This window comes from Lissotriton vulgaris, chromosome 3_1 (assembly GCF_964263255.1).
Source record: "Lissotriton vulgaris chromosome 3_1, aLisVul1.2, whole genome shotgun sequence".
Lineage (NCBI taxonomy): Eukaryota > Metazoa > Chordata > Amphibia > Caudata > Salamandridae > Lissotriton > Lissotriton vulgaris.
The window spans coordinates 1,527,984,850-1,528,010,053 of NC_141689.1; the positions used below are offsets into that span (position 1 = coordinate 1,527,984,850).

The 25,204-nt window shown below is 46.2% G+C and overlaps 1 protein-coding gene across 1 annotated transcript in view; it reads right to left on the reverse strand.

Moving 5' to 3' along the window:
• Positions 1 to 25,204, reverse strand: part of HADH (hydroxyacyl-CoA dehydrogenase) — a 307,472-nt gene that overhangs the window by 179,611 nt on the left and 102,657 nt on the right. Inside the window, exon 4 of the mRNA XM_086962014.1 lies at positions 20,161 to 20,287. Within this exon, the coding sequence (XP_086818140.1) occupies positions 20,161 to 20,287 (127 nt within the window). The remainder of the gene's footprint in view (positions 1 to 20,160; positions 20,288 to 25,204) is intronic.

The following is a 25,204-nucleotide window of genomic DNA, read 5'->3' on the forward strand; positions in this document are numbered from 1 at the left end:
TTCCTTCACTTTTAAAAGCTTATTATCCTTCCATTGCATACTTCTGTTTGCATCATGATGTTAATCAACCTCTGTGCCGAAAGCACTTTTATGAAAAATAAATTAAATGTAACTCAATGTTGTTCATTGACCAATGATGAGATATGTAAAAACCATGCACGCCTCTTTGACTCATGTTTACAGATTAATACGTTCATGAACGTTATTACATTTTAAATTGTGCTCCATGCTCCCGCTCTTGGATGTAGATATCCTACTATGTATGGTTATCACACAAAATAATCCCATTGAGGAGAATTTCAAGAACAAGGCAGCAAATCTTATTAAGAACGTGGAGGTCACACTGTGAATGAGCTAGCCTAGCAAAAGAAAATATGCGCTCAAATCTAACTTCCTCTACAGCAGCAAATAAGTCATACAGTGAAGAAAAAAAATCAAAGAATAGGTGCACAAAAAAAGCTACCCTTAATTTCTGCATTTAACGTACAGTACAGATGTGCTACTCAGAAAGTACAGAGCGGATATCATGGGTGTTTTCCTCTCTTATAATAGAGATATGCTGCAGGGAAGCATCCTCTATTCTGCTGCCTTGGGCAACGACCACTTGCAGGAGGGATACCATTTTAGGCACTGTGGTTATTACAAACAATAACAAGCATTGGCAATGCCAATGGTAAAGTGAAGCATTACAAGTAAATAGCATGGGAATAGATATGTATTTGTGTGGAAGGAAAGAACTGTAGAATAAAATTGGTGTGGGCTTAACGCCTTAACCGCAGCGTTTTTTCCGCCGCAGAGCGGGCATTCTAAAGGGTGGGCGTGGCTCCATCGGCACGAGGGAGGTAGTGCTCCAGTCGGCCAACGGGAGCACGCAAGGGGTTAAAGGTCAGGTGACCCAGACATAAAAATCCATGCAGGTTAATTACTGCCCTTCTCCCATCTATGCTGCTACCAGAGGAAAACAACAAATTATCTAGTTTTCCAAGGCACTTTAAAAGCATTAAAATGCCATGTGTGTGCCTCTGAAAGTTCAAGCGTAGGCTGCTGGATAAACAAAATGTTCACAGCTACGTAACACTTTTTTTGTAGAAGCACAAAAGGTCTACTCAATCAAAACATGTACTCCTAAAGTGTGGACGGAGCTAAAGCCACTCTCTAGTGATGTTCACATAAGGGTTGGTGACAGCTGAGCAGTCACAATGTGTGTGAATTAATAGAAAATGAAAACTGAAAAGCCACTTTGGAGGAAACAAAAGCACAGAAAACCAATTTTCAGGAAAGACCATTTTAAGGAAATACAAAAAAAAAAATCGAAAATTATTACTGTTAGGGTTTTTGGTTCAGAGCTGGGTAATGTTTCGGGTGATGGAGTTTTTTGGGGTCAGGAATAACTGGAGTTCGGGAACAGAAAGGGATTTTAGGGTTTGGAGATGGGTGGAGTGTAGGGATGGTGAGGGTTTTTTTGGGTTCATGGAGGAGCGGTGTTTAGGTGTTTTAAAGTTTCAGGGATGGGTGTAGTATAAAGGTGTTGAGGGGTTTTAGGGTTCATGAATGGGCAGAGTTTAGGGCTGGTAGGGGTTTTTAAAATGCGATTATGGGTAGCAGCAGGGGTTGTGAAGTTTTTAGGGTTCAAGATGGTATGGAGTTTAGGGTGGTGAGGGGTTTTAAGGATTCAGGGATGTGTCGAGTTAGATATAGAAAGGGGTTTCTAGGGATGGGTGGAGTTGGGGTGTGCTGAGGTGTTTTAAGGGGATGGGGTATGGGATATGTTGGGTATAGGCGTAGAGTAGGGTTTTTAGGCTTCATGAATGGGGGAATTCGGGGTAGGGAGTGGTTTTATGGTTCAGAGATGGTGGGTTTTGGGGTAGAAAGGGCTTTAAAGCATCAGGTATGAGTGTAGTTTAGGTGTGGTGAATGGTTTAAGGGGAATGGATTGGTGGTGTTTAGGGTTTGTGAGGGGCCAGCGATGGGTGGTGTTTATGGGTGGTGATGAGGCACAAGTTACTTACTTGTGTAACGATGTATCTGTAGGAGACATTATTTAGTGATAGATTCCTTACCTTAGAATATCCCCAGGCGTCAGACTGGATCCGGAACGTTTTTTCATCAGCATTACCCATGCGCTTCGGTAGGCGGCATCGAACGGCTCTGCGTACGTCGCTGGTGTCGTAGTCACTGATATGATGACACTGGAGCTACTTAGACTTAGACGTGCCGACGCGCGCTGACATCAGTTCTGTACACGACTTTCCGCGTCAGGAACGCAGAGCCATGCAAGATACTGACCATGGGTGCATTGAAACTAGGGCCCTGAAAGGGATGACCTTAACCCTAGAAATCAGTTCACAGAACGGGGAGGATGAGTAGGGCAGTAAGGAATCTATCACTAACTAATGTCTCTTACAGATATATCATAAAACAAGTAAGTAACTTGCGCATCTGAAAGAGACACGTTAGTGATAGATTCCTTACCTTAGAATAGATACCCCAGCATAACAAACCCCGGTGGTGGATCTGCGAACTAAGATCATACCAGAAAGTCACGGAGAACAGAATGGCCAAAGAAGCAGTCTCTCCGGACTTGACTGTCAAGGCAATAATGCTTAGTGATAGTGTGCAGCAAGGCCCACATAGCTGCCTGACAGATGTCTTGCAGGGGGACACCACGTCCCAATGCAGTAGTAGCTGCTGTAGCCCTGGTAGAATGGGCACGCAACCCCACCGGAGGTTCCTTTTTAGCCAGAGAATAACCGGCTTTGATACACAAGACGACCCAGAGGGAAACAGTCTTCTTGTGTACAGCTCGGCTTTTCTTGGCGCCCACGTAGCCAACAAAGAGTTGGTCATCCACCCGGAACTGTTGTGTTCGGTTCAGACAGAAAGAGAGCGCACGTTTTGGGTCCAGACAGTGGAGCCTCTCTTCTTCTCTGGAAGGGTGCGGAGGCGGAAAGAAAGTGGGCAAGGTGATAGTTTCCCCAATGTGGAAGACAGTGACAACCTTTGGCAAGAAGGAAGGACGAGTACGAAGCACAACCTGGTCTGGATGAACCGACAGAAAAGAAGGCTTACAGGAAAGAACCCCGAGCTCACTCACGCACCTAGCGGAGGTGATGTCAACCAGGAAAACAGTCTTCAAAGTTAACAAACTATGAGGACAGTTGTGAAGCGTCTCAAAGGGAGCGCACATCAGAAAAGTAAGAACCAGATTAAAGTCCCACTGCGGCATCACAAACGGAATAGGAGGGAAAAGGTGAGCAATACCTTTGAGAAATCTATTAACAACAGGGGACTTGAAAAGAGAGGGCTGATCAGGGAGCCTGAGAAAGGCAAAGATTGCAGAAAGGTAGCCCTTGATAGTGCCCAGAGCAGAGCCCTGCCAGGCCAAAGAAAGAACGAACAAAAGGACCTCTGAAAGAGAGACAGAATGGGGATCCACTGCCTTTGCTGTGCACCATGCCACAAATTTGTTCCACCTGCAGGCATATACCGATTTAGTGGAGGGACGCCTGGCTGTCAGAATGACATCACAGACTTCAGGAGGTAAGTCAAACAGAATCAACTGTCGCTGCTCAATCTCCACGCATGTAGGGGGAGGCTGGACAGGTTTGGGTGGAGGACAGTCCCCTACTGCTGTGACAGAAGATTCTCCCGAAGAGGCAGTTGGATCGTGGGAATCCACGCTCTTACTGAGTAGCTCAGGCACCAAACTCTTCAAGCCCAGTCCGGAGCCACAAGAATGACTTGGGCCCAGTCGCGCCTGATCTTCAGCACTCTTGGTAGAAGTGGTATAGGCGGAAAGGTGTACAATCGCAGCTCCACTCGCGACAAAAAGCGTTCCGAGTGCGTGCCGCCTTGGAAACTCCAACGCGCAGAACAGCCGACATTGCGCGTTCTCTTCGGTGGAGAATAGATCTACCCAAGGCTCTCCCCACTGTTGAAAGAGACCTTGCACCACCTTCGAGTGAAGACGCCATTAGTGATCCATCATGCACCGGCGGCTGAGCTCGTCCGCCCTGGTGTTGAAAGAACCTGCCAGGTGTTGAACAGTCAAAGAAATGCCTTGACTTTCCAGCCAGTTGGGGAAGGGAAAGGGATCTGCCGCTGACCCAATGATGATTCATGAGCCACCACTGCAGTGGTTGTGCAGTGCCCTCTGAGATCTGGACGTAGTCGCACAGGTTTCCCTGATGCTGTGCCCACTGGAACTTCAGGTCGCACTGCAGAGCCCGCATATGCCATCTGGCATGGTTGGTGAGCAGGATGCAGGAGGCCATGAGGCCCAGAAGCCTCAAGGTCGACCTGTTAGAAACCCGGGACAAGAGCTGAAAGATCGGAATCGTAGCCCGAATGTTCTGGACTCGCTGTTCGGGAGGATAGATCCGAAACTGAGCCGTGTCCAGAACCGCTCCGATGAAGGGGAGCTTCTGAGAGGGAATCAGGTGCGACTTCAGCATGTTGATGGAGAACCCCAGCAAATGCAGGAGGTCGGCCGTAGTCTGGAGGTGGGAGACGACTGTTTCTTGCGAGCCCGCCTTCAACAACCAGTCGTCGAGATAGGGGAAGACTGAAACCCCTAATCTGCGCAGATGAGCTGCAACCACTGCCATCACTTTTGTGAACACCCAAGGGGTGCTTGTAAGGCCAAAGGGGAGCACACTGAACTGAAAATGCTCCTGCCCTACCATGAATTGCAGGTAAAGCCGGTGGGTCCGGCAGCAAGGGTATATGAAAATAGGCATCCTGCAGGTCCAACGCTACCATCCAGTCTTGCGGGTCGAGGGCAGACAAGACCTGAGCAAGTGTGAGCATCTAGAATTTCTCCTTCCGGAGGAAGCCATTGACATTCCGAAGGTCCAAGATAGGACACAGGCCTTTGTCCTTCTTTGGAACCAAGAAGTAGTGGGAGTAACAACCACAACCTACTTCTGGCGTTAGAACGCGCTCGATGGCCCCTTTGGCCAAGAGGGCCAAACTTCCTGCTGGAGAAGTGTCAAGTGATCCCCCGACATGAGGTGGTACTGTGGTGGCATGGCTGGAGGGGTAGACTCGAACTGGAGGGATAGCCCCTTTGTCGCTCTACTTGCAGTTTATTCCTCATAATTTTTATTATTCCATAGGTTAATTTCAGAAAGCTTACGATCAGGATACACCCCTTTTGCATTACTCCACTTTATTGATTTCAATTAGTAGAAAGAAAGCATCAAATAGGCAATTTGTTAACACTTCGGGTGTTACAGCAATCACAATGGGAATTTCGGATCTCTTTCTTATTTGGCTTTAATTCACTTTCTTGGTATTCTGTAATCTCTTGTTTTTCTCCTATTGTTTTGTATAAAAAAATGACAATGAAGGTATTCAATTATCTGTACAGTGAATCTTTGTCAGTATGTATATTGTTTTTCAGTGTAACATACCTATGTAGCTGAAATTGAATGCAATATTAATAATATATGCATGACGGTTTAGTGTAATCTTTTTATCAATTTCAGGTCTTGTGTGGCTATTCCTGACGAAGGCGTGTTTCACGCAGAAACGCGCGAAGATTTATTAATTCGTTTGCCACAGTATTATGTATTTATTACATATTTTTTAGCTTAGCACGATTGTGTGTATAGCATAGGTGTTGAGAATGAGTAATTATGATAATAAACCTGTGTTTTTAATTCATAAAATGATTTGACATGATCTACATTTTAAAAAATGGTCATTAAAATGTTGATTTTTTTTTAGCTAGGTTGTTACACTGACTTTGTTTTTTAATATTTGGAATGATAAACATGGTTTATTATATTGCCTAGGATTTTACTTTTCATTCTGCATTGCCCTGTCCTAGGAATTATATTTGTGATTCTACAGGTGGTCCTTGTTACTCACAGGAGGTGATGACGAAACCTGCCACCCACTGGCGTCTGGTGGGCCTGAAACACCGGACTAGGAAGTTTGGAGGCAGCAGCTGCAGTGGGGGTGGTGGACTGACCCGCACGCTGACCGCGTGACCAGCCTCTGCGGCCGTGCTGAGACTGTTGCTGCGCAGGCCTGTGGTTTTGAAATGAACGTGCTTGGGCGCCCCTTCCTTGGCCACGAAAGGAGCGAAAAGCAGAAGGAGTGCATGTGACAGAAAGGCCCAAGGACTTGGCCTTAGCCCGCGAGGCCTTAAAACATTCCAACGCGCAGTCTGCTTCATAGCCGAACAGGCGAGTGCCATCAAAGGGCATGTCCATCAACGTGTTCTGGACATCCCCAGAAAAGCAAGTCGTTCTCAGCCAGGTGTGACGGCGTAGCCCCACTGTCGTTGAAATCGCCCTGCCCAGCGAGTCAGCAGTGTCAAGACCACAACGAAGGTGAACTTGGCTGCATCTCTCCCCTAAGCAATAGCTTGGGAAAGAATTGTTCGAGTCTCCACCGGACACTGAGGCAGCACTTTCGCAAACGCATCCTACACAGAATGGGAGTAAGAGCCCAAGAGACATGCAGTGTTCACAGACCGCAAGCCTGAACTGGTGGAAGAGAAAATCTTCTTCCCAAATTGCTCCAGTTTCTGAATTCCCTGTCCGGAGGTGTGGATGTGAATGCGCTTGGGGACGCAGAGGCTTGGACAACCAAGCTCCCGGGGTAGGGTGTTGGGAGAGGAAAAAGGGGTCGCCCGGGGCCGGGCGATGGGGTCAGGCCACGTTCTTGTCCACAGGAGGCCCTGTGTTGGGCCTGGACCAGGTGTCCAAAGGAACGTCTGAGAGTGCATCGTTAAAGGGCAGCAGCGGCTCCGTAGTAGCAGAAGCTGGCCGAAGCACCTCTGTCAGGAGATTAGTCCTGACGGCCACAGTAGGAAGTTCGAGGCGGAGAGCCTCGGCTGCCCTACGCAACACAATAGAATATGACCCACCCTCCTCCATAGCCACGGTAGAAGGAGATAGTGCTCCAGGTTCCGGAGCATTGTCCTGGTCTCCTGCATCTCCAGGATCCTCATCCCAGTCCTGTTTAACTCATATTGGGCTGCATGAGGGTCCTCAGACCCCTCCCAGTCCTCCCCGTCCTCCATAGCCTGTGGAACTGGTGGAACATACAGAGATGGGTGGACAAAGGGAAAGAAATTCCCAAACGACGTCGGAATCAGCGTCAGTCGACACCCTTCCGGCACCTGTCCCAAGCCGGAGAGGGAGCAGGGGACGGCATCGGACGTGTTTGGAGCAGGTGACGGCATCAGACGAGTTTGCGACCGGCGTCGGCATTGCCGGTGGAGGCCAACCGGAATGGACGGGGATCCAGGCCCGGATCGACGGGGGTCCCTCGGTGTCCACGCCGGTGTCGTCGACGTCAGGCCGGAGCCAGCGACGTTGAAGTTCAAGGACCCCCAGCCGGGCCAGCCAGGCCCGAAGGCACACTGGCGGGGCCAGACGGTCCAAAGACAGGTGCATTGGCTGACAGGAACTCCTGTAGCTGGTCCAGAGTGGCCGATGGACCCGGAAAGGGCAGGTAGGCCATAGGCTTCACGGGAGCCGCAGGGGCAGCACCACCTGCCCCCTTACCTGCGTTGCGCGACCGGCTAGGGGAAGGCGAAGAGCGACAACGCTTCGACTTTTAATGCTTTGCCTTACCTGACTCAGAGTGCGAAGACTTCGAGTGATGGTGATGGCTCCGTGCCCGGTCCCTCGACCTCCCTCTGGACCGGGACCGTGAACGGTGCGGAACCGACTCCCAGACCTCCAGCCACTCTTGGGACCGCTCCCGCAAAGTTTTCGGAGCCATGGCCAGGCAGTGGGGGCACAACTCGGACTCGTGGTCACGACCCAGGCAGTAGAGACACTCACGGAGAGGGTCTGTCACCGACATCGTGCGGGGACTGGCCGCGCAAGACTTAAAACGGGGCATTCCTAGGCACCTGTAGATTGATATATTTACTTGAAAACAGAGACAAAAGTCCCCAAAAAACTCAGTCAAAAAATTACTGGGGCTACCGCTCTCTCTGGATCGGTCCTTGCTGGCACAGAAAAAGAAAGAACTGACGTCAGCGCGCGTGGGCGCGTCTACGTAGCTCCAGCGACGTCATATCGGCGACTGCAATGCCATCGACGTACGCGGAGTTGTACGACGCCTACCGACACGCAGGGGTACTCCTGACGAAAAAAACTTAAGGTAAGGCATCTATCACTAACATGTCTCTTTCAGATTCAGCAAATTAAAAGCATCCAAAGTAATTGTTTGTCAATGTAAAAGATATAAATGTAAACAATATCCCCTGAAGTAAAGTACAGAACTAAATATCGAAAGTAAGACCTACAACCATTGCATTTACACTTGAAAAATAAGCATAAAAAGCCAATTTTGACCAAAGGGGCATTCAATGAATTGGTTTCTATGAAAAGGTAAATACCATTCAATCTGAAGAATTCCATTACACAGTTTAGATGAAATGGGTTCTCAGTAATGGTATTCCATGAAATAGTTTTTCAATGAAGATCGCATACAGCGGTGCGGTCAAGCCAGACCATAAAAAGTAACAGAGGTTTGTGATTACAATGTATGCCATTCGCTTATCATAATTTTCAAGCAACAAAGTCAAAGTACAATTATTGTTTTTAACTCGGAGAACAGGCCTCACAGGTAACTCACTTTGCTTACACAAGGCTCCCACGGATCCGGTGAGTGAAACTCTGGCACAAAGGCAGATCTGGAGAAGGCGTTACCTTGTACCCAAGTGAACAGCACCATTCGTAGTCCTATAAAGCCAGGGATGGCCTCATTCCACATGAGCACTCTAGGAGAGCTAGGGAGAGGTGGTGCTTATGCAAGTTAGGAAAGTCACTTGAGTACACAAAATATACAATCTTATTAAGGATGGGCATGGCAAAAAGTGGAAGAAGGCTGTCATTCAAAGGTATCTACATGGAAATGGAAACCTAGTCGCGGGACTGTGACAACAAATGTTCTACAGTTTGTAAAATGTCTGTGCCTAATGGTAATCAGAAAAAGTCATAATAAGACTAGTGATTTGAAACCATGCCTTTCAGTCCTTAACATCAGCAAAAATGTAAAGGCTTGACTCTGCTACAAGGAAAGGTACCAAGTGCCTTCAGAACACTGCAAGTTCTCCTAATGAATGAAGGGGCATGGAAATCTTCAATTAGAATCTCTGGAGCTGCTTTTTGACCATGCAGTGGGTTAAAATTAATTTTACTAAGCTTAGAGAGCAGGAGCGGGAATATGTTCAACTAAATAAACGTACGGTTAGGGCTCATCTTCTACTAATCTCGACTATCTATTCAACCATACCTTAGTATTACAACGGTTCCTTTTCATCGTTGGTTGATAACAAAATTCCGATTCAATCAAATTCATTGGTTTTTATCTGATCCAAATGGGAGGTGTAGGCCCGAGGATGCGGTACCTTGTAAATGTGATGGCCATTCACCCCAAGACACAATGCACTTTATATTCTTTTGTTCATTTTACAATATAGGTAGGAAAAAGTTTATTCTCCCACTTTTAAAAGACAAGGGTTTTTTACAAACTAAGCCAGCTCTACTTTACCTGCAATTAATGGAACTTCCTGTGATCATGTTTGGTGTTGCAAATTTCCTTGTGGCATCTATTCGCTGCAGGAAAGCTAGACTGGCGAACACGATAAAATAGAGACATAGTTTATAACTTTTTAAGTAACAATGAATTGATGATTTTAATGTGGTATTCATTTTTTTAACCCGTTTTTATTGTAAACTGAAACTGTTGTAAATTTGGGTTTTATTTATTATTGTATAGTATACTTTTATGATTTTTATTAATCGAATAAAGTGTTTTTGACTTAACTTGACTTTCACATGCAGTGGGAGCGGCAAGCATAAGCACTTTGTGTTGTCCAACAGGAATGAGTCCCAAGGAGCGCCCAACCCTCAGACAGGAAATTAAGTGTGTTTCCTTGACTCATGTTGTCAAAGTGGGCAATCAGAAGAAATACCAAAATCAATGAAAGTCAAAGGGGAAAACACAAAGAATCAGTATCCCTTTTGTGCAACATCGAAGCTCTGCACATGATTTCACTTCATTTGTGGGGGGAAAAGAAAAGAAAAAAGAAAAAAAAGAGGGTGGGGTCAGTAGCGCGTAGAACCTAAAAGCCAACTCCCATGTCTAATCAGATATTGACTCTCTCGATAGGTATTAAAGGAACCAAAGTGTATCCACATATGAGATTGAGGGAAAGATAGGGCAGAAAAGTACTAAGTAGGAATGGCACATACTTAGTGCATGTAGGAACAGAAAACGAATTATAGGGGGCGCTCTATTGACGATTTCCACTTGTGTTTATTATTAAAAAGGGAGAAAGGAAGCCTAAGCTAAGAAAAACTCTTGGCTGAGGAGGCTTAACATATTTCTATGTAGAACCGTACTTTTCATGGGAAGAGGGATCCTACAGGGCAGGGTCTCCGATCATGTGGAGCTACAACCGCGATTTGCCTGTGATTTACAAAAACTTTAGCAAAAGGCAGTTGTAGCAAGTGGCTGGGATCTGATAGGACATAGACGATCAATTAGTGTTCAGAAGCTGCCCGCCAGTGTCCTCTTCTCTACCAATTCAGCTTAGGATCCTGGTTAGCCCACTTATAAATGGGTGTGTCAAAGCAGAAGACCCATCCCCTTTGTCAAAAGATAAATTACCCCCTTTTGATTGATTACAAGTGAATACATCTCGGACTGGAGGAGATGTTAGCTGGGACGAAACAAATATGAGAACTACCATGCAACCAAATACATTTTGAGTGTGCTTCAGGGGCAGCAGAGCAAAAGCATAAAAATCCTCTAGAAAAGAGGTGTGTAATGTAACTGTGCTATGGTTTGTGAGTAATTAATGTAAGCATCTGTTAGCTGTGGTAAGTGTGGAGGGTTGCAAACTGAAAATGATGTCTGATTTGTGTTACCGGCTTCCCAAATTTTAAGAACAAATTTGTGCACAGTATTTTATTTTTTAATTTGTTTTTTAAGATAGACATCTGCCCTGGAGGGTATGGAGAGCAATTGATTAAGATGTGTTATATTCAGGCGTATATGTAGTTTCATGGAAGGATCATAGTAAGAAAGGTGTTTGTCTCAGTCAAAGGGGATTATATTTTAGGATGGCCCCACAAAAAGCAACTGGGTAGCTTTTGAACCCTAAAGCCAAACCATAGGCCCAAATGAAAGAAATACCTGAAAACGTATTGAGTTGAAAAGCATGTGTGCATACTTTGAACACAGATTTCCAAATGATTTTGAGTTAAAAACGTGGGTGTCGGAGGGTACTAGAGCAACTGACCTCTTTGTGGAAGATATGATCAAAACTAAGCTCCGGCCTAAAGGTCTGTCAACCTTCTTCTCAGTGGAAAGGGCACATAGAGTGCCGGGGGGACGTCCGAAGCCAGGAGCAGCTCCAAGACCCATATTGGCGAGACTCTTTAACTTTCGCAACAGAGATGCCATACTACTGGCAGCGAGGGTATCCCCTCCAGTTAAGATCCAAAACTCCACTCTAGCTTTCTTCCCGGATTATACGGTGGAAGTGGCCCGCCGTCAAAGGACGTTTTTGGATGTGAAAAAGGAACTACGGGCGAGAGAGATCCAGTAATCCAGTACTCTATGTTGTTCCCGGCCAAACTACGAGTAGTGGCGGACGTGGTTTTTTGACAATCCGGATGTGGCCCAGGACTGGCTGGAGGGTTGGAGGCCAGCCTCGCAACCCCGCCGCTCGAGTAGGAAACCAGGGGATCGGCATACAGGTGAACGCACGAACTCCCAGAGGTCGGAACATGAAGAAGAATGGCGCTCCCCAGCGAGAGACAGCATTACCGGCGACATACAGACAGAGGAATAACAGTCCGGTGGACACAGAACATTTCTTGAGGGTGGACATTGCCGCGTGGGCAGCCATGGACACTGGGCTAAGGGCCTCCGAGGAGAGGGGTTGCTAACTCCGGGCTGTCCTTCGCCCCCAACAAGCAAGTATATTGTGTATATGTGTGGGATGGGTCAGGCACTCTGCTAAGTTGGGGTGGCGGGCAGTTCTAAGTCCGTGTAGCAGGGGGGCAGGGAGGGGGGGGGGGGGGAGTTCAAGGGGGGGAATTTCTAGGTTTGTTTAGTTTTTTGACTCAAGGCAACATGACACGACACACTGTTACCATTGCTAGGGACCATAGACATGAGAAGACAAACTGTGACCGTTTGACTACACCATACGCCTTCTGCACACTCCAGGCTGGACGCAACACACTGCACTGTAAAGGGGTGCTTTGACCCCGGGTAGACCCGTCCACGTCCCGAAAGGTTAAGCTAAACAAAGTTCTGAATGGCAACTCGACAGCAGGCTGACACTTTAGAAGTGGGACATCAAGTAATTCCGGTAACTCCACTGCAAATCATGTCCTGGAATGTCAGGGGATTGGGTGACAAGTTTAAGCGGGAACTAGTTATGCAGGGTATCAAGAGGGTGAGTCCGACACTGGTTCTTCTCCAAGAAACACACCTAACGGGTACTGCTGGACAGGCCTTGGATAGGCGGGGTTACCAGATGATAGCACACTCGGAGTTCACCTCTGGATCACGTGGGGCGGGCATAATATTGCGAAAATCTTCACAGTTCATAACTCAGATCACCAAAGTAGATGACCAGGGCCGCTTCGCGGCAGTGCATGGACCGTGGGAGGGTAAGCTGTTGAATATAGTTTAGGTGTACGTTCCACCGGCGTTACATGCAGTGGCTTTGCCCGACCTGGGCAAGTTCTTACTGGAGCTCCCGGAGGGCGATTTGATCATAGGAGGGGATTTTAATGCAGTGATACATAATGCACAGGATAGATTCCCGATTCGAACACAAACACCTAGTCCTTCCCGATTCGGTGACATCTTGGAAGCACAGGGATTGATTGATATTTGGCGACACATGCACCCAGATGAGCGGCAGTACACCTACTACTCCGCTACACACAATAGCTTGTCCAGAATTGATTATTTTTTCACCCTGGGCACTGGCCTCCTCACGATAGAGGAGGTACACATTAGACCGAGAGGTATCTCGGACCACTCACCATTGAGGTTAACTTTATCCAGTCAGGAAAAGACTCGTAGAAGAGTATACCCGATATATCCAGGGTATCTCAAGGTACCGTCCGTTGGTAAAGTATTGAAAAAGGCGACCCAAAACTACTTTGCGGAAAACCTGAACTCGGTTGACTCCCCCTCGATCCTGTGGGAAGCCTACAAGACAGTCCTGAGGGGGCAAGCCATTTCGGCCATATCAGGCCACAAACGCGCGCAGAGGAGGGACTTAGTGGAGCTTGAGCTAGAACTTAGCAGAGCAAACGCGGCCCATATGGCGGCCCCATCAGACGACACGTTGCATTCCCTTCAGTTGAGCCAGCGACTCCATGATGACCACCTGAGACGCCAGACGGTGGCGGATGTCGCGGCGACCACACATAGGGTGTACGACATCGGTGATAAGGCAAGTAAACTTCTGGCCTGGCTGGACAAGAAGAAGGGGGGTAACAGAACTATACTGCAGGTAGCTGATGTGAACGGGACAATGCACATGCGTCCTGAAGAAATTGTAGACACACTAGCCGATCATTTCCAAGGGGTATACTCCCCAGCTGTCGAGGTAACAGAGGAAATGGCGATGGAAGCTCTCCGTGGTGTACAGACACCGACCCTGTCGACGGACGCAGTAGAAGAACTCTACTCTGACTTGACAACTGAAGAGATTCAGTTGGCCATTGGCGCGATACGGTCGGGCAAGGCTCTCGGGCCAAACGGGATACCAATCGAATGGTATAAAATGTCAGAATCACTGAGTGAGCCCTTACTGGCGATGTATGAGGAGAGTCGGGAAGGAGAAATCCTGCCCCTCGATCAACGAACGGCGACTATAAGGGTGATCCCGAAGCCAGGTAAACAGCCTAGTGACTGCACGTCTTATCGACTGATTTCGCTTCTTAACGCAGAGGCTAAAATACTAGCGAAAGTGTTGGCGACTAGACTGATGCCCTACCTGGGGCAGTTGATCCATCCAGACCAGTCTGGCTTTATGCCGCATAGAAGTACTGCGCTCAACCTCCGTAGAGTGCATGGAGCGCTGGCGCGAGCACCTTTACTGACGGAACCGGCGGTTTTACTGTCCCTAGATGCCAAAATGGCATTCGACATGGTGGAATGGCAGTACTTATTCGCGGTCCTGGCCCACATGGGATTTGGCCCTAAATTCATCTCCTGGGTGCGGCTGCTGTACACCAGCCCCGTGGCACGTGTGGTGGCGAACAGGCATATCTCACGTGAAATACCACTGGCAAGTGGAACTAGACAGGGATGCCCACTTTCACCTCTATTATTCGCATTGGTTCTGGAGCCGCTGGCTGTTACCATTAGGAAGACCCCGCTACTGAAGGGGATCTACTGGGACGACAATTGGGAGGACAGAGTCTCCCTGTATGCAGACGGCATGCTGATTTACCTGACAGACCCAGAGAGAGGTGTCCCTAACCTATTGGGGATATGCGACACTCACGGACGAGCATCCGGATACACTATAAATTGGGCGAAGTCAGTCATTTACGAACTAAAAGGCCCTTCTCCGACTCTCCCTGACGCTTGCCCCTTGACAGTGGCGACCACCTCCTTCAAATACCTAGGGATCTACGTCACTCAAGACGTTACTGAATTCTTTGAGAGCAACCTGCAACCTCCTCTCACTCGGCTGAGAAGCGATGTAAGACACTGGAAGGCCCTTCCACTGACGATGCTGGGCAGAGCGGCATTATTTAAAATGATGGCACTGCCGCGTTTCCTGTATGTGCTCGAAAACACACCGACCCGGATACCTCCAAGCTATTTCCAAAAAGTGACGGCTGTGATGACGGGCTTGTTATGGGGTGACGGCCCAGCTTGCATTGCGCATTTAAAACTTAATAGAAGCTGGTACGATGGTGGGATCGCCCTGCCAAATATGCAGTTGTATTATTGGGCAGCACAGCTCAAAATTATTAATCAGTGGCTGCACGCCCCACAGAATGATCCGGCCTATCTCGCAGACAGGGCACAATTGGGCACACACAGTTTGCTGGCACCGCTGTACCACAAAGGATCTGCGGCAAAATTAATGGGACCCACCAAACACACGGTAACGTTGTGGCATGAGGCACAGACGAGACTGAAGGGGGGGGGGGGGGGGGGGGGGAGTCATCACGAATTTAACACCGTTATGGGACACAAAGGCTCTGGGACAATTACGACACACTAAAGGGTTCACCCAGTGGGATAATATAGGGATCTCCACGGTAGGGGACATGTGGTCGAGAGAAGGGGTGGTCCCGTTTTCATATCTTCAGCAACACTACGACCTAGGACCTACAGAAAGATACAGATCTGTTCAAATCAGGCACGCCCTGATGGCGGCTATCCCTGCAGGCACAAAGGTCCCGGAATCCTCGCCGCTTGAGGATCGCCTGCTCACCGACTTTATGCAGGAGGGCGCTACCTCCCTTGCTTATCGTAAACTGCTAAATAACCTGCCAGACCCACTAGAAAAGTTGAGGGAAAAATGGGTTGCGGAGATAGGAGATATGGATGAAACGGACTGGAATGCAGCCATGGCGTCCCCACGCGAGACAGGCATTTTCGCTAGGTTCCGTCTGGTGCAGCTAAAAATTTTGCATAGGATATACTATACAAGGACTACATTACAATGACTGCACAGGGCAGCACACCCACACCGTCTCAGGGGCTGTGGGGCAGAGGGTACCTTCATACATACCATCTGGGAATGCCCGACCCTTGTGAGCTACTGGCGGCAGGTGATGCGTACCATCTCGCCAACACTAGAAATCTCCCTGGCGCCTAACCCCCGTGTGTGCCTGCTGAATGTGTGGGGCCCTGATGTTCTAACGCATCAAGGTAGGCTGTGGGCCACTGTGGGTATCATGACAGCAAAACGAGACATAGCACAGAGGTGGGGGGCAGCATTATTACCAACCTTGTCACAATGGTACACGAGATGGACGAAAGTTAACTGCCAGGGGCCACTGGCTAATGATGAGGCTGGTAGGATGAGTAAGTTCGGGATGCATAATAGATTAATAGTGTGGGGCCGAATTGGGGGTGGGGGTCGATGGGATAACGATCTAGGATAATGTACATGTCACAGTGAAAGATAGATTACGGATGACAGGAGATGTTGTTCATTAACTATTGAGTCATAAGTTAAAGTTATGTTACTACAAAACACAAAAGCAGGATGACATCCAATTTGGAAGATAAAAGTGATTGTCAGTTGGTCATATATACTATTGATTGCGCTGCCGGACCGCTGGTTGTCGGCTGAATAGCTGTGTATTTTCTCTATTCATCACGGGGGTGACTGTTTCAGCCGGCCCCAGGGTTGTAGGCGCACTATTGTACTTTACCGGAATTGTCAATAAAGTCTTGCGTTAAAAAAAAAAACTAAAAAAAACGTGGGTGTCTAAAAGGATTACATTTCACCGTATATGTCTCAAGGATGGAGTGAAACCAGTTTCTTGCAGGATGAGAAGGTTAACATTTGGTGTGCAGGATGCGGTGAAAAGTGAATTGGACAGAATATGGAACTGGTACCATTATGCCCATTGAGGTGTCAGAACGGTTTTAGGAATTAGGATTATGCGTCGACCTGTGGAAATGGTAGCTAACAAGTTCTGTCAGAATGTGTCTTGGTTCCCAGTAACAGTGCTGTTTATAAGATTAAGGCAGTTTTGTTTTGCAATTGTCATGTATTGACATGTGCCATATACATCTTTTTGGTAATGCATATGACATGGCTAGAATGTATTTGTGTAGAATAGAGTTCTGTTGGTTTGCGAATCTCAGTACTTGATGATAGATCTGGTAATGTGAATACACTGTGTTGCAAGACAGGAAGGGAATTTATCTCTTCTAGGTTCTGGGAGTATAGTATGGACATTTACTTTTGACCCCATATGTATGATGGCGTGTGGTTAGCAGATTGGGGAAGATAAGAGTAGTATTCACCAGCTTGTTGTGTGGTTATGTGCTGGTTGTGCATGTCCAAGTGTTGCTGATGTGTGGAATAGTAATACATCATGAGACCAGAGTGTAGTACACTTGTGTATATTATTGTGAACAGGTGAAAGAGCAGTACCCTGTTGCGAGAGACTGCATGGGGGAGTACAGTGTTGAGTACCTTATCGCATGAGGTTGCATGGAGAAGTACCTTGTGGTATGCACAACGGGAAAAAGGAATACTCTGTTGTATAAGATTGCATGGGGGAATACCCAGACGTGTGTGTGAGGAACAGTAATACCCCAGTATGAGAGGAAACATGGGGAAGTGTAGTACCCACAGTTCTGCTGGTGTGTGCTCTGGTATCAGAAGTGATTTTTAACAAACAGGAATATCCGTCAGGATTGTGATACAGGACAGCAGAGCACATTTGGAATGTTTTTGTGGTGTGCTTTAGTCAGTTGCTTGTAATAGAGTCGGTGTTGTGTTTGATTAGTAATGTTTGATGTGCTCTAGAGTGATGTAGGCAAGTACTTCTTTAGCTGCTGTCATGGTGTTGTACCAATGATCGATTTGCTGGTGCGCTCTAGTGTTAGATTGTTGTGTTCTGCCAATTTTTCATTATGCGTCTACTGGTGGATGTCATTGTGTTAGGAAAACGCCCAAACTTTTGTGGTGCAGTTTCCAGAGTGTGTGGTCCTATTGGAGTGCTAGGCTGCAGTTTTGTGTGCGAGCATGTGGTTGGTGGATTCTGTTGTCCTTTTGGGAATGTGTGTGCTGCTTGTTGAAGAATAAGGCGTGAGAATGTGTTGTTCTGTGTAGTTTATTACAATGAGGTGGGTGTCTGCGGACACTGTGTACAAGTGTAGTTGTGATGACAGGTACGGTATGGTCAAACTTTCTGTTTTCATTTTATGTTTTGAATGTGCAGCTTTAGTGATGACCAGGAACACTTTTGTCAAAGAACGGCAATGGGTTCTGTGCTCTGGCTTGCACATGACTGAGCACCCATGACTCCATGTCCTGCATGCATAAGTGCTAAAGACATGTGGTGGTACAGCCTCATGTTCGAGGAGGTCTCAATACGTGCACGTCCTGGACTGTTGTGCGATGGTAGTCACAAGAGGTTATCCCTTTTCTTTATTTTACATGAGGTGTTGGGAACCTCATATCTTGACCCATCAGAAAGTTTCTGTGACTCCTCTTTGTTTCATTTTTGTGCTGGATTGGGAATTGGAGAGTTTAATGCGTTGCTGTTGGCTGAATGTAAAGCTAGACATTTTGGAGACTCTGTGATTTAGAATGATTGTTCTTGTACCTTATAAGCCAGTGACTGGTTGCTCTTTGTTTTACTGTTTGTAAGAAAGATAGGTGTATAGTATCCTGTATGACCTGTATATTTGAACTGGTGTGGTGTCTACAATGCTGAGAGTGAATGATGTAACAAAATGTGTGTGTGTGGTCTGCAGTGAAATCTAGAAAATAGGGACAGCTGGAGGGAGGATGGAGCCCTGATAGGAATGGCCTGCTGTTGATGTAACCTAAAGGTCTAACATGAAATAAAGGTCGTACCTTCCACTTGAATGACTCCAGATTATTGCATTATTCCTGGCCTCCGCCTACAACATTGGACACGTTTTCGGTCTGTAATTCTTCTAGAGAACTTTTTAAGAATGTTAAATCCCTCATCAACCTTTCTTTTTTTAACTATCCCGGTTATGTCCTCAGGATCTCTCCGAGATTTACTTAATTTTTTTCTGACCAAGTAGCAACCATTTGCTGCTTACTTTTGGCATCAAACATGTTATCCCCTCTTACTTGTTATAGGCTCATGGCCTCCCTCATCCTTTTCATCTGTCCCTCATATTCTGCGTTTGTCCCTCTCCAGTGGAAACGGTTACCCAGCACATTCTAGCTTTCATACAAGGCTATCCGTTGTATCCCTGTCATGCTCAACTACTACATCATTTGTCACTATTATGATTCTGGTTTCACTTAAGCAGTGTAAAGTCTCCACATCCAATTAAAACAAAACACCATTGCTGATCCCTCCATCCTCAACAATTACTGCCTCAGACCCTTATTTCCTCTACACAGCACAATACTACAAAGAGAAAATCAATATATAGTATCCTTATTTTTATTTATTGAATTAAGACCATAATATTCTTGATTCTCATAAATGTTGCCTGTTATGTAGCATGTAAATTACTTTGGTTGTTATCTTAGAATCTTGGAGGTCCAGGAAAGCATCACGGTCTCGTCCTCCTTGATCACTTGTCCATCTTCAATACAGTAGCACCACAATATCTTACTTTATCTGCTTTCAGATACCAGCATCACTGGAAAGGCATTGTCCTTGATTGCATCGCACCTCAATGACTGTACCAAACTACATATCTTCCCCTTTTAGATATTCCTTAATTCCTATTTTGTTCAATGTTTATGTCCCCCCAGGCAGGGCGACCACATCCGGTCATAGTGGTTCTCTCTGGAGACCTATGCTGCAACACCGAAATGCTCCCACGCCTAGAATCTGGAGCGACCAATTCCTGCACTAGGAAGAGCTACAAGTTGCTTAAAATTAGCAAAGATAAAATGAAGGTTCTTGTTGTCGGTATAGACCTTTCCAACTGCTCCCCAGATTGGTGGCCTATCAACCTAGCCCTGCTCTCATAGCGGTCTCAGATGTTCATAATCTAGGTTTTCTCTTTGACCATTCTCTATTTTACACCAGAGATCAATAACATATCTTCTACCTACTTTTATCATCTCAGACTGCCTCACAAAACGCTCCCTTTTCTCTCTCTGCAAGATGAACTGTTGTTTAGGTAGCCATACTATCTCACCTGGATTACTGTAACTGACTATCTTAGACTCTTATTCCTCCTCGGTAGCCTGGCTCTATAGAATTCAGAAAGTGGTAGTTAGGGTTATATTCCAGATCCCAATTACACACATATTTCTCCTTACCAAGATGCTGCGCCCCGGCAGCCAGTGTGAAACATTTCATGCAGGCCTATATCAGAGTAGAAAAATGCTAACAACATTCTTTGTCAACTAGGATCATACAATGGGCTATGTTTTATGCGACCAAGACAGCAATTATACACAATACACAAAGGCAATATAAACCACAAACTTAAACCTACCTCCACAAGTTTCATCAACGGAACAGGGTTAAAGAAATGAAGGCCACCAAACCGATCTTGCCTTGTTGTGGCATTTGCAAATTCTGTGATGGGCAAGGAGGAAGTATTGCTTGCAAATATGGTGTGTCTGTGCGGAGCAAAAAGGGAACATAATCAACTACATTTAAAAATACTAAAGCAATTCTTACACAACAAACACTCTCACAGTGATGGAAAACTCAACAAAAAGGAAAATGTTACTTACCCTGCAACCATCTGTTTGTGGCATGTAGTGCTCTACATTCACATAGTGTGCATACTCCTGCCATCTAGTGTTTGGTCTTGATGTCTGCAAGCTGCTTTTCTCCGAAGAAGTCTTTCGAGTCACGAGGTAGAATGACTCCTCCTCTTACTGATAATGCGCATGGGCATCAACTCTTTTGTTAGATTGCTTTACTGCACAGTGGGTGAGGATGGAGCACAAAATGAAAGTGATATAAAAAGATGTCCATGCATAAAAGGTAAACGATACATTAGGAGACAAACCTACAATGCCCACAAGGATCCAGGGAGGAGGGTGGGGTCACAAGTGAATCTACAGCACTACATGCCACGTATAGATGCTTACACATTAAGAAGCATTTTCCTTTCAAGGCATGTGTGGCTGTAGCTACACATGCTGTGCATAGATGTAAAGCAGTCCTCCCTAATAGCGTTGACTCTACTGTGGGTGTTGCAGTTGTTTGGAAAAGTGTACGCAGCACTGCCTGAACAACATTGGCTTGTTGGCGTGCTACAACATCCACACACTAGTATTTAGTGAAAGTGTGAGGTGTTGACCAGGTAGCTGCTTTACATAGGTCAGCTATTGAGATATTCCCAAGGAAGGCCATAGAAGCGCCTTTCTTTCTAGTACAGTGTGCTCTAGGAGGAGCAGGTAAAGTTCTTTTAGCTTTAGGATAACATGTTTGAATGCATCTAACTACCCATCAGGCAATGCCCGATTTGGGCGTAGCCTTTCCTTTATGAGGTTGGTAAAAAGCAACAAAAGGTTGTTGAGTCTTTCTAAAGGTTTTTGTCCTATGAATATAGTACTTGAAGTCTCTGTTGACATCTAAAGTATGGAGATCCCACTCCGCAACAGAGCCTGGGTGTGAAAAAAAGATGGGTAGGTTGATCGATTGAGTGGGAAATGAGAGACTACCTTTGGAAGGAATTTGGGGTTGGTGCGGAGGACAACCCTGTCCGTATGGAGTTGGAAGAAGGGTTCTTCCAAGGTTAATGCGTGAAGCTCACCAACATACCAGACTGAGTTAATTGAAATTAAAAATGCCACTTTAAGAGGGAAACTGAAGGAGGTAAGTGTAAAGGAGCTGAAATGGAGGGCCCATGAGTCATGTGAGGGCAATGTTAAGATTCCATGAGGGGGCAGGTGGGACCCATGGTGGAATTACTCTTTTAACACCTTCCATAAAGGCTTTAATTACTGGTAGTCTGAAGAGAGAAATGTTTTTAATATATGGAAGACAGGCAACTACTGCGGCTAGATGTAACAGTAAAGAGGTTAAGACTAGGCAAGAGATCTGTATATGAAGCAAGTAACATACAATGTTTTGTATTGTAGTGTTAAAAGGATCCATTTGTTTAGAGTGATAATAAAGTAGAGTAGACAAAACTTTTCCATTTTCCTGCGTAGCATGCCAAAGAGGTAGGTCTGTGGGTTTCCCGGAGAATGTTTATGCACTCAGGGGGAAAATTTCGGTATCCAAATTCCTTGACCGCAGGAGCCAAATTGCTAGGTTGAGGGATTTAGGATCTAGGTGCCGGATTCCTCCATGGTTCGGCTTAAGATGGTCAGACCTCTTAAGGAGATTCTCATGTGAACTAGAGAAAGGTAGAGGAGAGTTGTGAACCAGGGCTGAAAAGCCCATGTGGGAGCTACCAGGATGAGCGTGAGAGACATTTGTCTGAGCCTCCAAACTACAAATGGAAGAATAGGGAGAGGAGGAAAAGCCTAGGCAAATGTCCCTGACCAATTCATCCACAGTGCATTGCCGCTGGACTGTGGGAATCTGAGCGAAGATTGGTCATTTGGCTTTGTCTGCGGTTGCGGACACATCTATTTGATGGAACCCCTACTTACGAACGTAATGGGGAAGACTTGCAGATGGAGTTCGTACTTGTGGACTTGTTGCCTCATCCTGCTGAAGCCGGGAAAATCGTTGTCAATTCCAGAGAGGTATTCCGCTAAGAGGTGTATGTTGTGACGGAGAACCCGCACTGGTTGGTTTGAGACAGCTGAGGCAGTTGTGGAGAGCATGTTCCCCTGTTTCTGTAGGTAATACGTGGTTGTTATATTGTCTGTCCAAACTAGGACAAACTTGCCTATTAGGTAAGGTAGGAATGCTTTCAATGCTAGGTGAACAGCTAGAAGCTCTACGTAGTTAATATGCAGGTCCAGGAATTTGGTCTCACACAGGCCGTGCACTGTTAAATATTCTAAGTGTACAGTCCACCCCATGAGTGTTGAGTCTATTATAACAATAGTGTGTGGACAGGGTGGAGGAAAGGCAGGCACACAACAGATTGTTGGTGTTCCGCCACTGCAGAGAGTGAGGAGTGCAGTGGCCGATTAACACTAGATTGTACCAATGACCCTCTGCCTGAGACCACTGTTGAGCTAAGCATTCCTGCAATGGACACATGTGGAGCCTTGCATCAGGTACTATGGCTATGCAGGAGGTCGTCACGCCTAAGACGTGCATGACTGTTCTAACTGTAAGCTGCTGATTTGGTTGAAACAAGGTGATTAGTGTTTGGAAAAACTGGACCCTTGCATGATTGGGGTAGGCTAAGCCTATTTGTGCACTGAGAATAGCTTCTAGGTAAGGCAGATCTGTAGCGGTTGGAGTTGGGACTTGGGGATATTGATGGTGAACCCTAGGTGATGAAGCAGATGTATTGTGATCGGAGTGTAGTTTTGACACTGTTGAAGAGTGGTGGCTTTGATAAGTCAATTGTCCAGATATGGGAACACGTGGACGTCTTGTCTGTGCAGGTGAGCGGCAACTATTGCACAGCACTTGGTGAATATGCGAGGTGAGGTAGTCACTCCACAGGGAAGGACTCTGATTTGGTAGTGCCATCTGCCTACCACAAACCTGAGATATCAACGATGTGTCGGGTACATTGGCATATGGAAATAGGGATCCTTTAGATCTAGAGCAGCCATAACGTTGCCTTGCTGAAGTGCAATGACATCCTGAAGCGTTACCATATGAAACTGTTACGACAGGATGTACTAGTTTAGGGGCCTGAGGTCAAGAATGGGCCATAGCGATCAGTCCTTTTTGAATATTAGGAAGTATGGTGAATAAACTCTGGTACCTTGCTGATGGACGGGGGTTCTATAGCCCCTTTGTGGAGGAGGGCTTCGACTTCCTCTTTGAGAGGTGTTTGATGTTCTACTGATTGCCTGGGTGTGCTGGGTGGAATGTTGGGAGGCGTGGAAGTGAGCTCCAGGCAATAACCATGTTGGATAATATCAAACACCCACTGGTCTGAGGTAAAGGTTGGCCATGTGGGTAGAAAATGTTGTAAATAGTCCCACAACAGGTGTTATATGGTCGGGAGGAAGAAGAGGGACGTCAGGGTTTGTTGGCAGGGGGTAGCTCCCTTTGGGAAACTGCCCTTGCCTCTACCCCTGGAGTTATTGCTCCTGTAGGATTCCTACAAGTAACTCATGGGAGAGGTGTGCTGACCCTAGGGGTGTTAGTAGGAGGTTGAGGTGTCAGAGGCGGTTGTTTTGCAACCTCCATGGTAGGAGAGGGCGGCGAAAGGAGCCACAAGGAGCTGGAGCCATTGCTTTTGCCGTCTCTGCATTTTTTAAATCTTTTCTAGAGTTTAGTCCACCTGGGGACAAAAAGATGCCTAAATGGGAGGTGTCCTACAAGCGGAAGCCAGAGGGCAAAAATTATGGAGAAGTTGTAGTTCACTATACCACCCATGGTTTCATCAGACCCCATCTGGCAAGGGGTTATGACTAGCAGCAGACATTTGGCAACTGATTCCGATAGTACCACTGTTAATATATGTTAACTAATTTTTAGCAATGATAAAATAAATCTCATAAGCAAGGGCCCAAGTTGCTGTCCTTCCCATAATTATGATTTCACACAGGTATAAGTTGATCTTTTCAAATTTGTACATACAATGAGGAACAATTCGATTCCCGACATCACCTGACTAATCAACTGCAAACTTTCGAATAGAAGAACCACAGAGGTAGAATATAGATACATGTTATATCTGTTATCTACCTCAAAATGCATTTAAATATTGCAGAAAATACATACACCTGGTACTCTTACATTAGCATACCCATAATTTCAATCACAGACTCTCCTATGGAAAGGATCTCCAAGTACATAAGTTATAAACAAAAAGTTGTAAAAAGTAATCTTATCATCATATGTTCAGGACACCAAAGAGTTACACAATAAACTCAATAACATACAATGGTCATCACATATGATCATAGTAACCCTGGATGATAGCTCACTTTGTGCAAGTATATTAACATATATAAAGCAGACCTGGTGGCTTTATCAAAAGGTGACCACAGTAATGTATCAATAACTAAACCAAAGCATTCTTTATCAATACACAGGTAGCAGTGCTTACTAATAACAAAAATATTTAAAATAAAGCAGTTTTATTAAGAACAACTATAAAGGTGGCTTGAGTCTTTCTTTAATACTTTTCAGGCCACAAAATGCAGTCAGCGGACCAATCAAAAGAAGTCTCCACACTCCAGCTGAAGAGCATATAGTTCCAGCATGGAGTTCTTTAAAACGAGGTGGCAAGCACTCCTGGGTCATTAATTCAATGACCCAGGAGATATAGTGCACATTTTTTGTTAAATGTTCCTAGCGGGCTGCTGCGATCCCTGCAGCACCCCACAACATCAAAAAAACTGGTTGGTGGTACACCCTGCATATTCTTGGAGAAGGAACAAAAAATGAAAAAAAGAAAGCAGTCACAGGTCTTTTAAGGGGCGCACCAT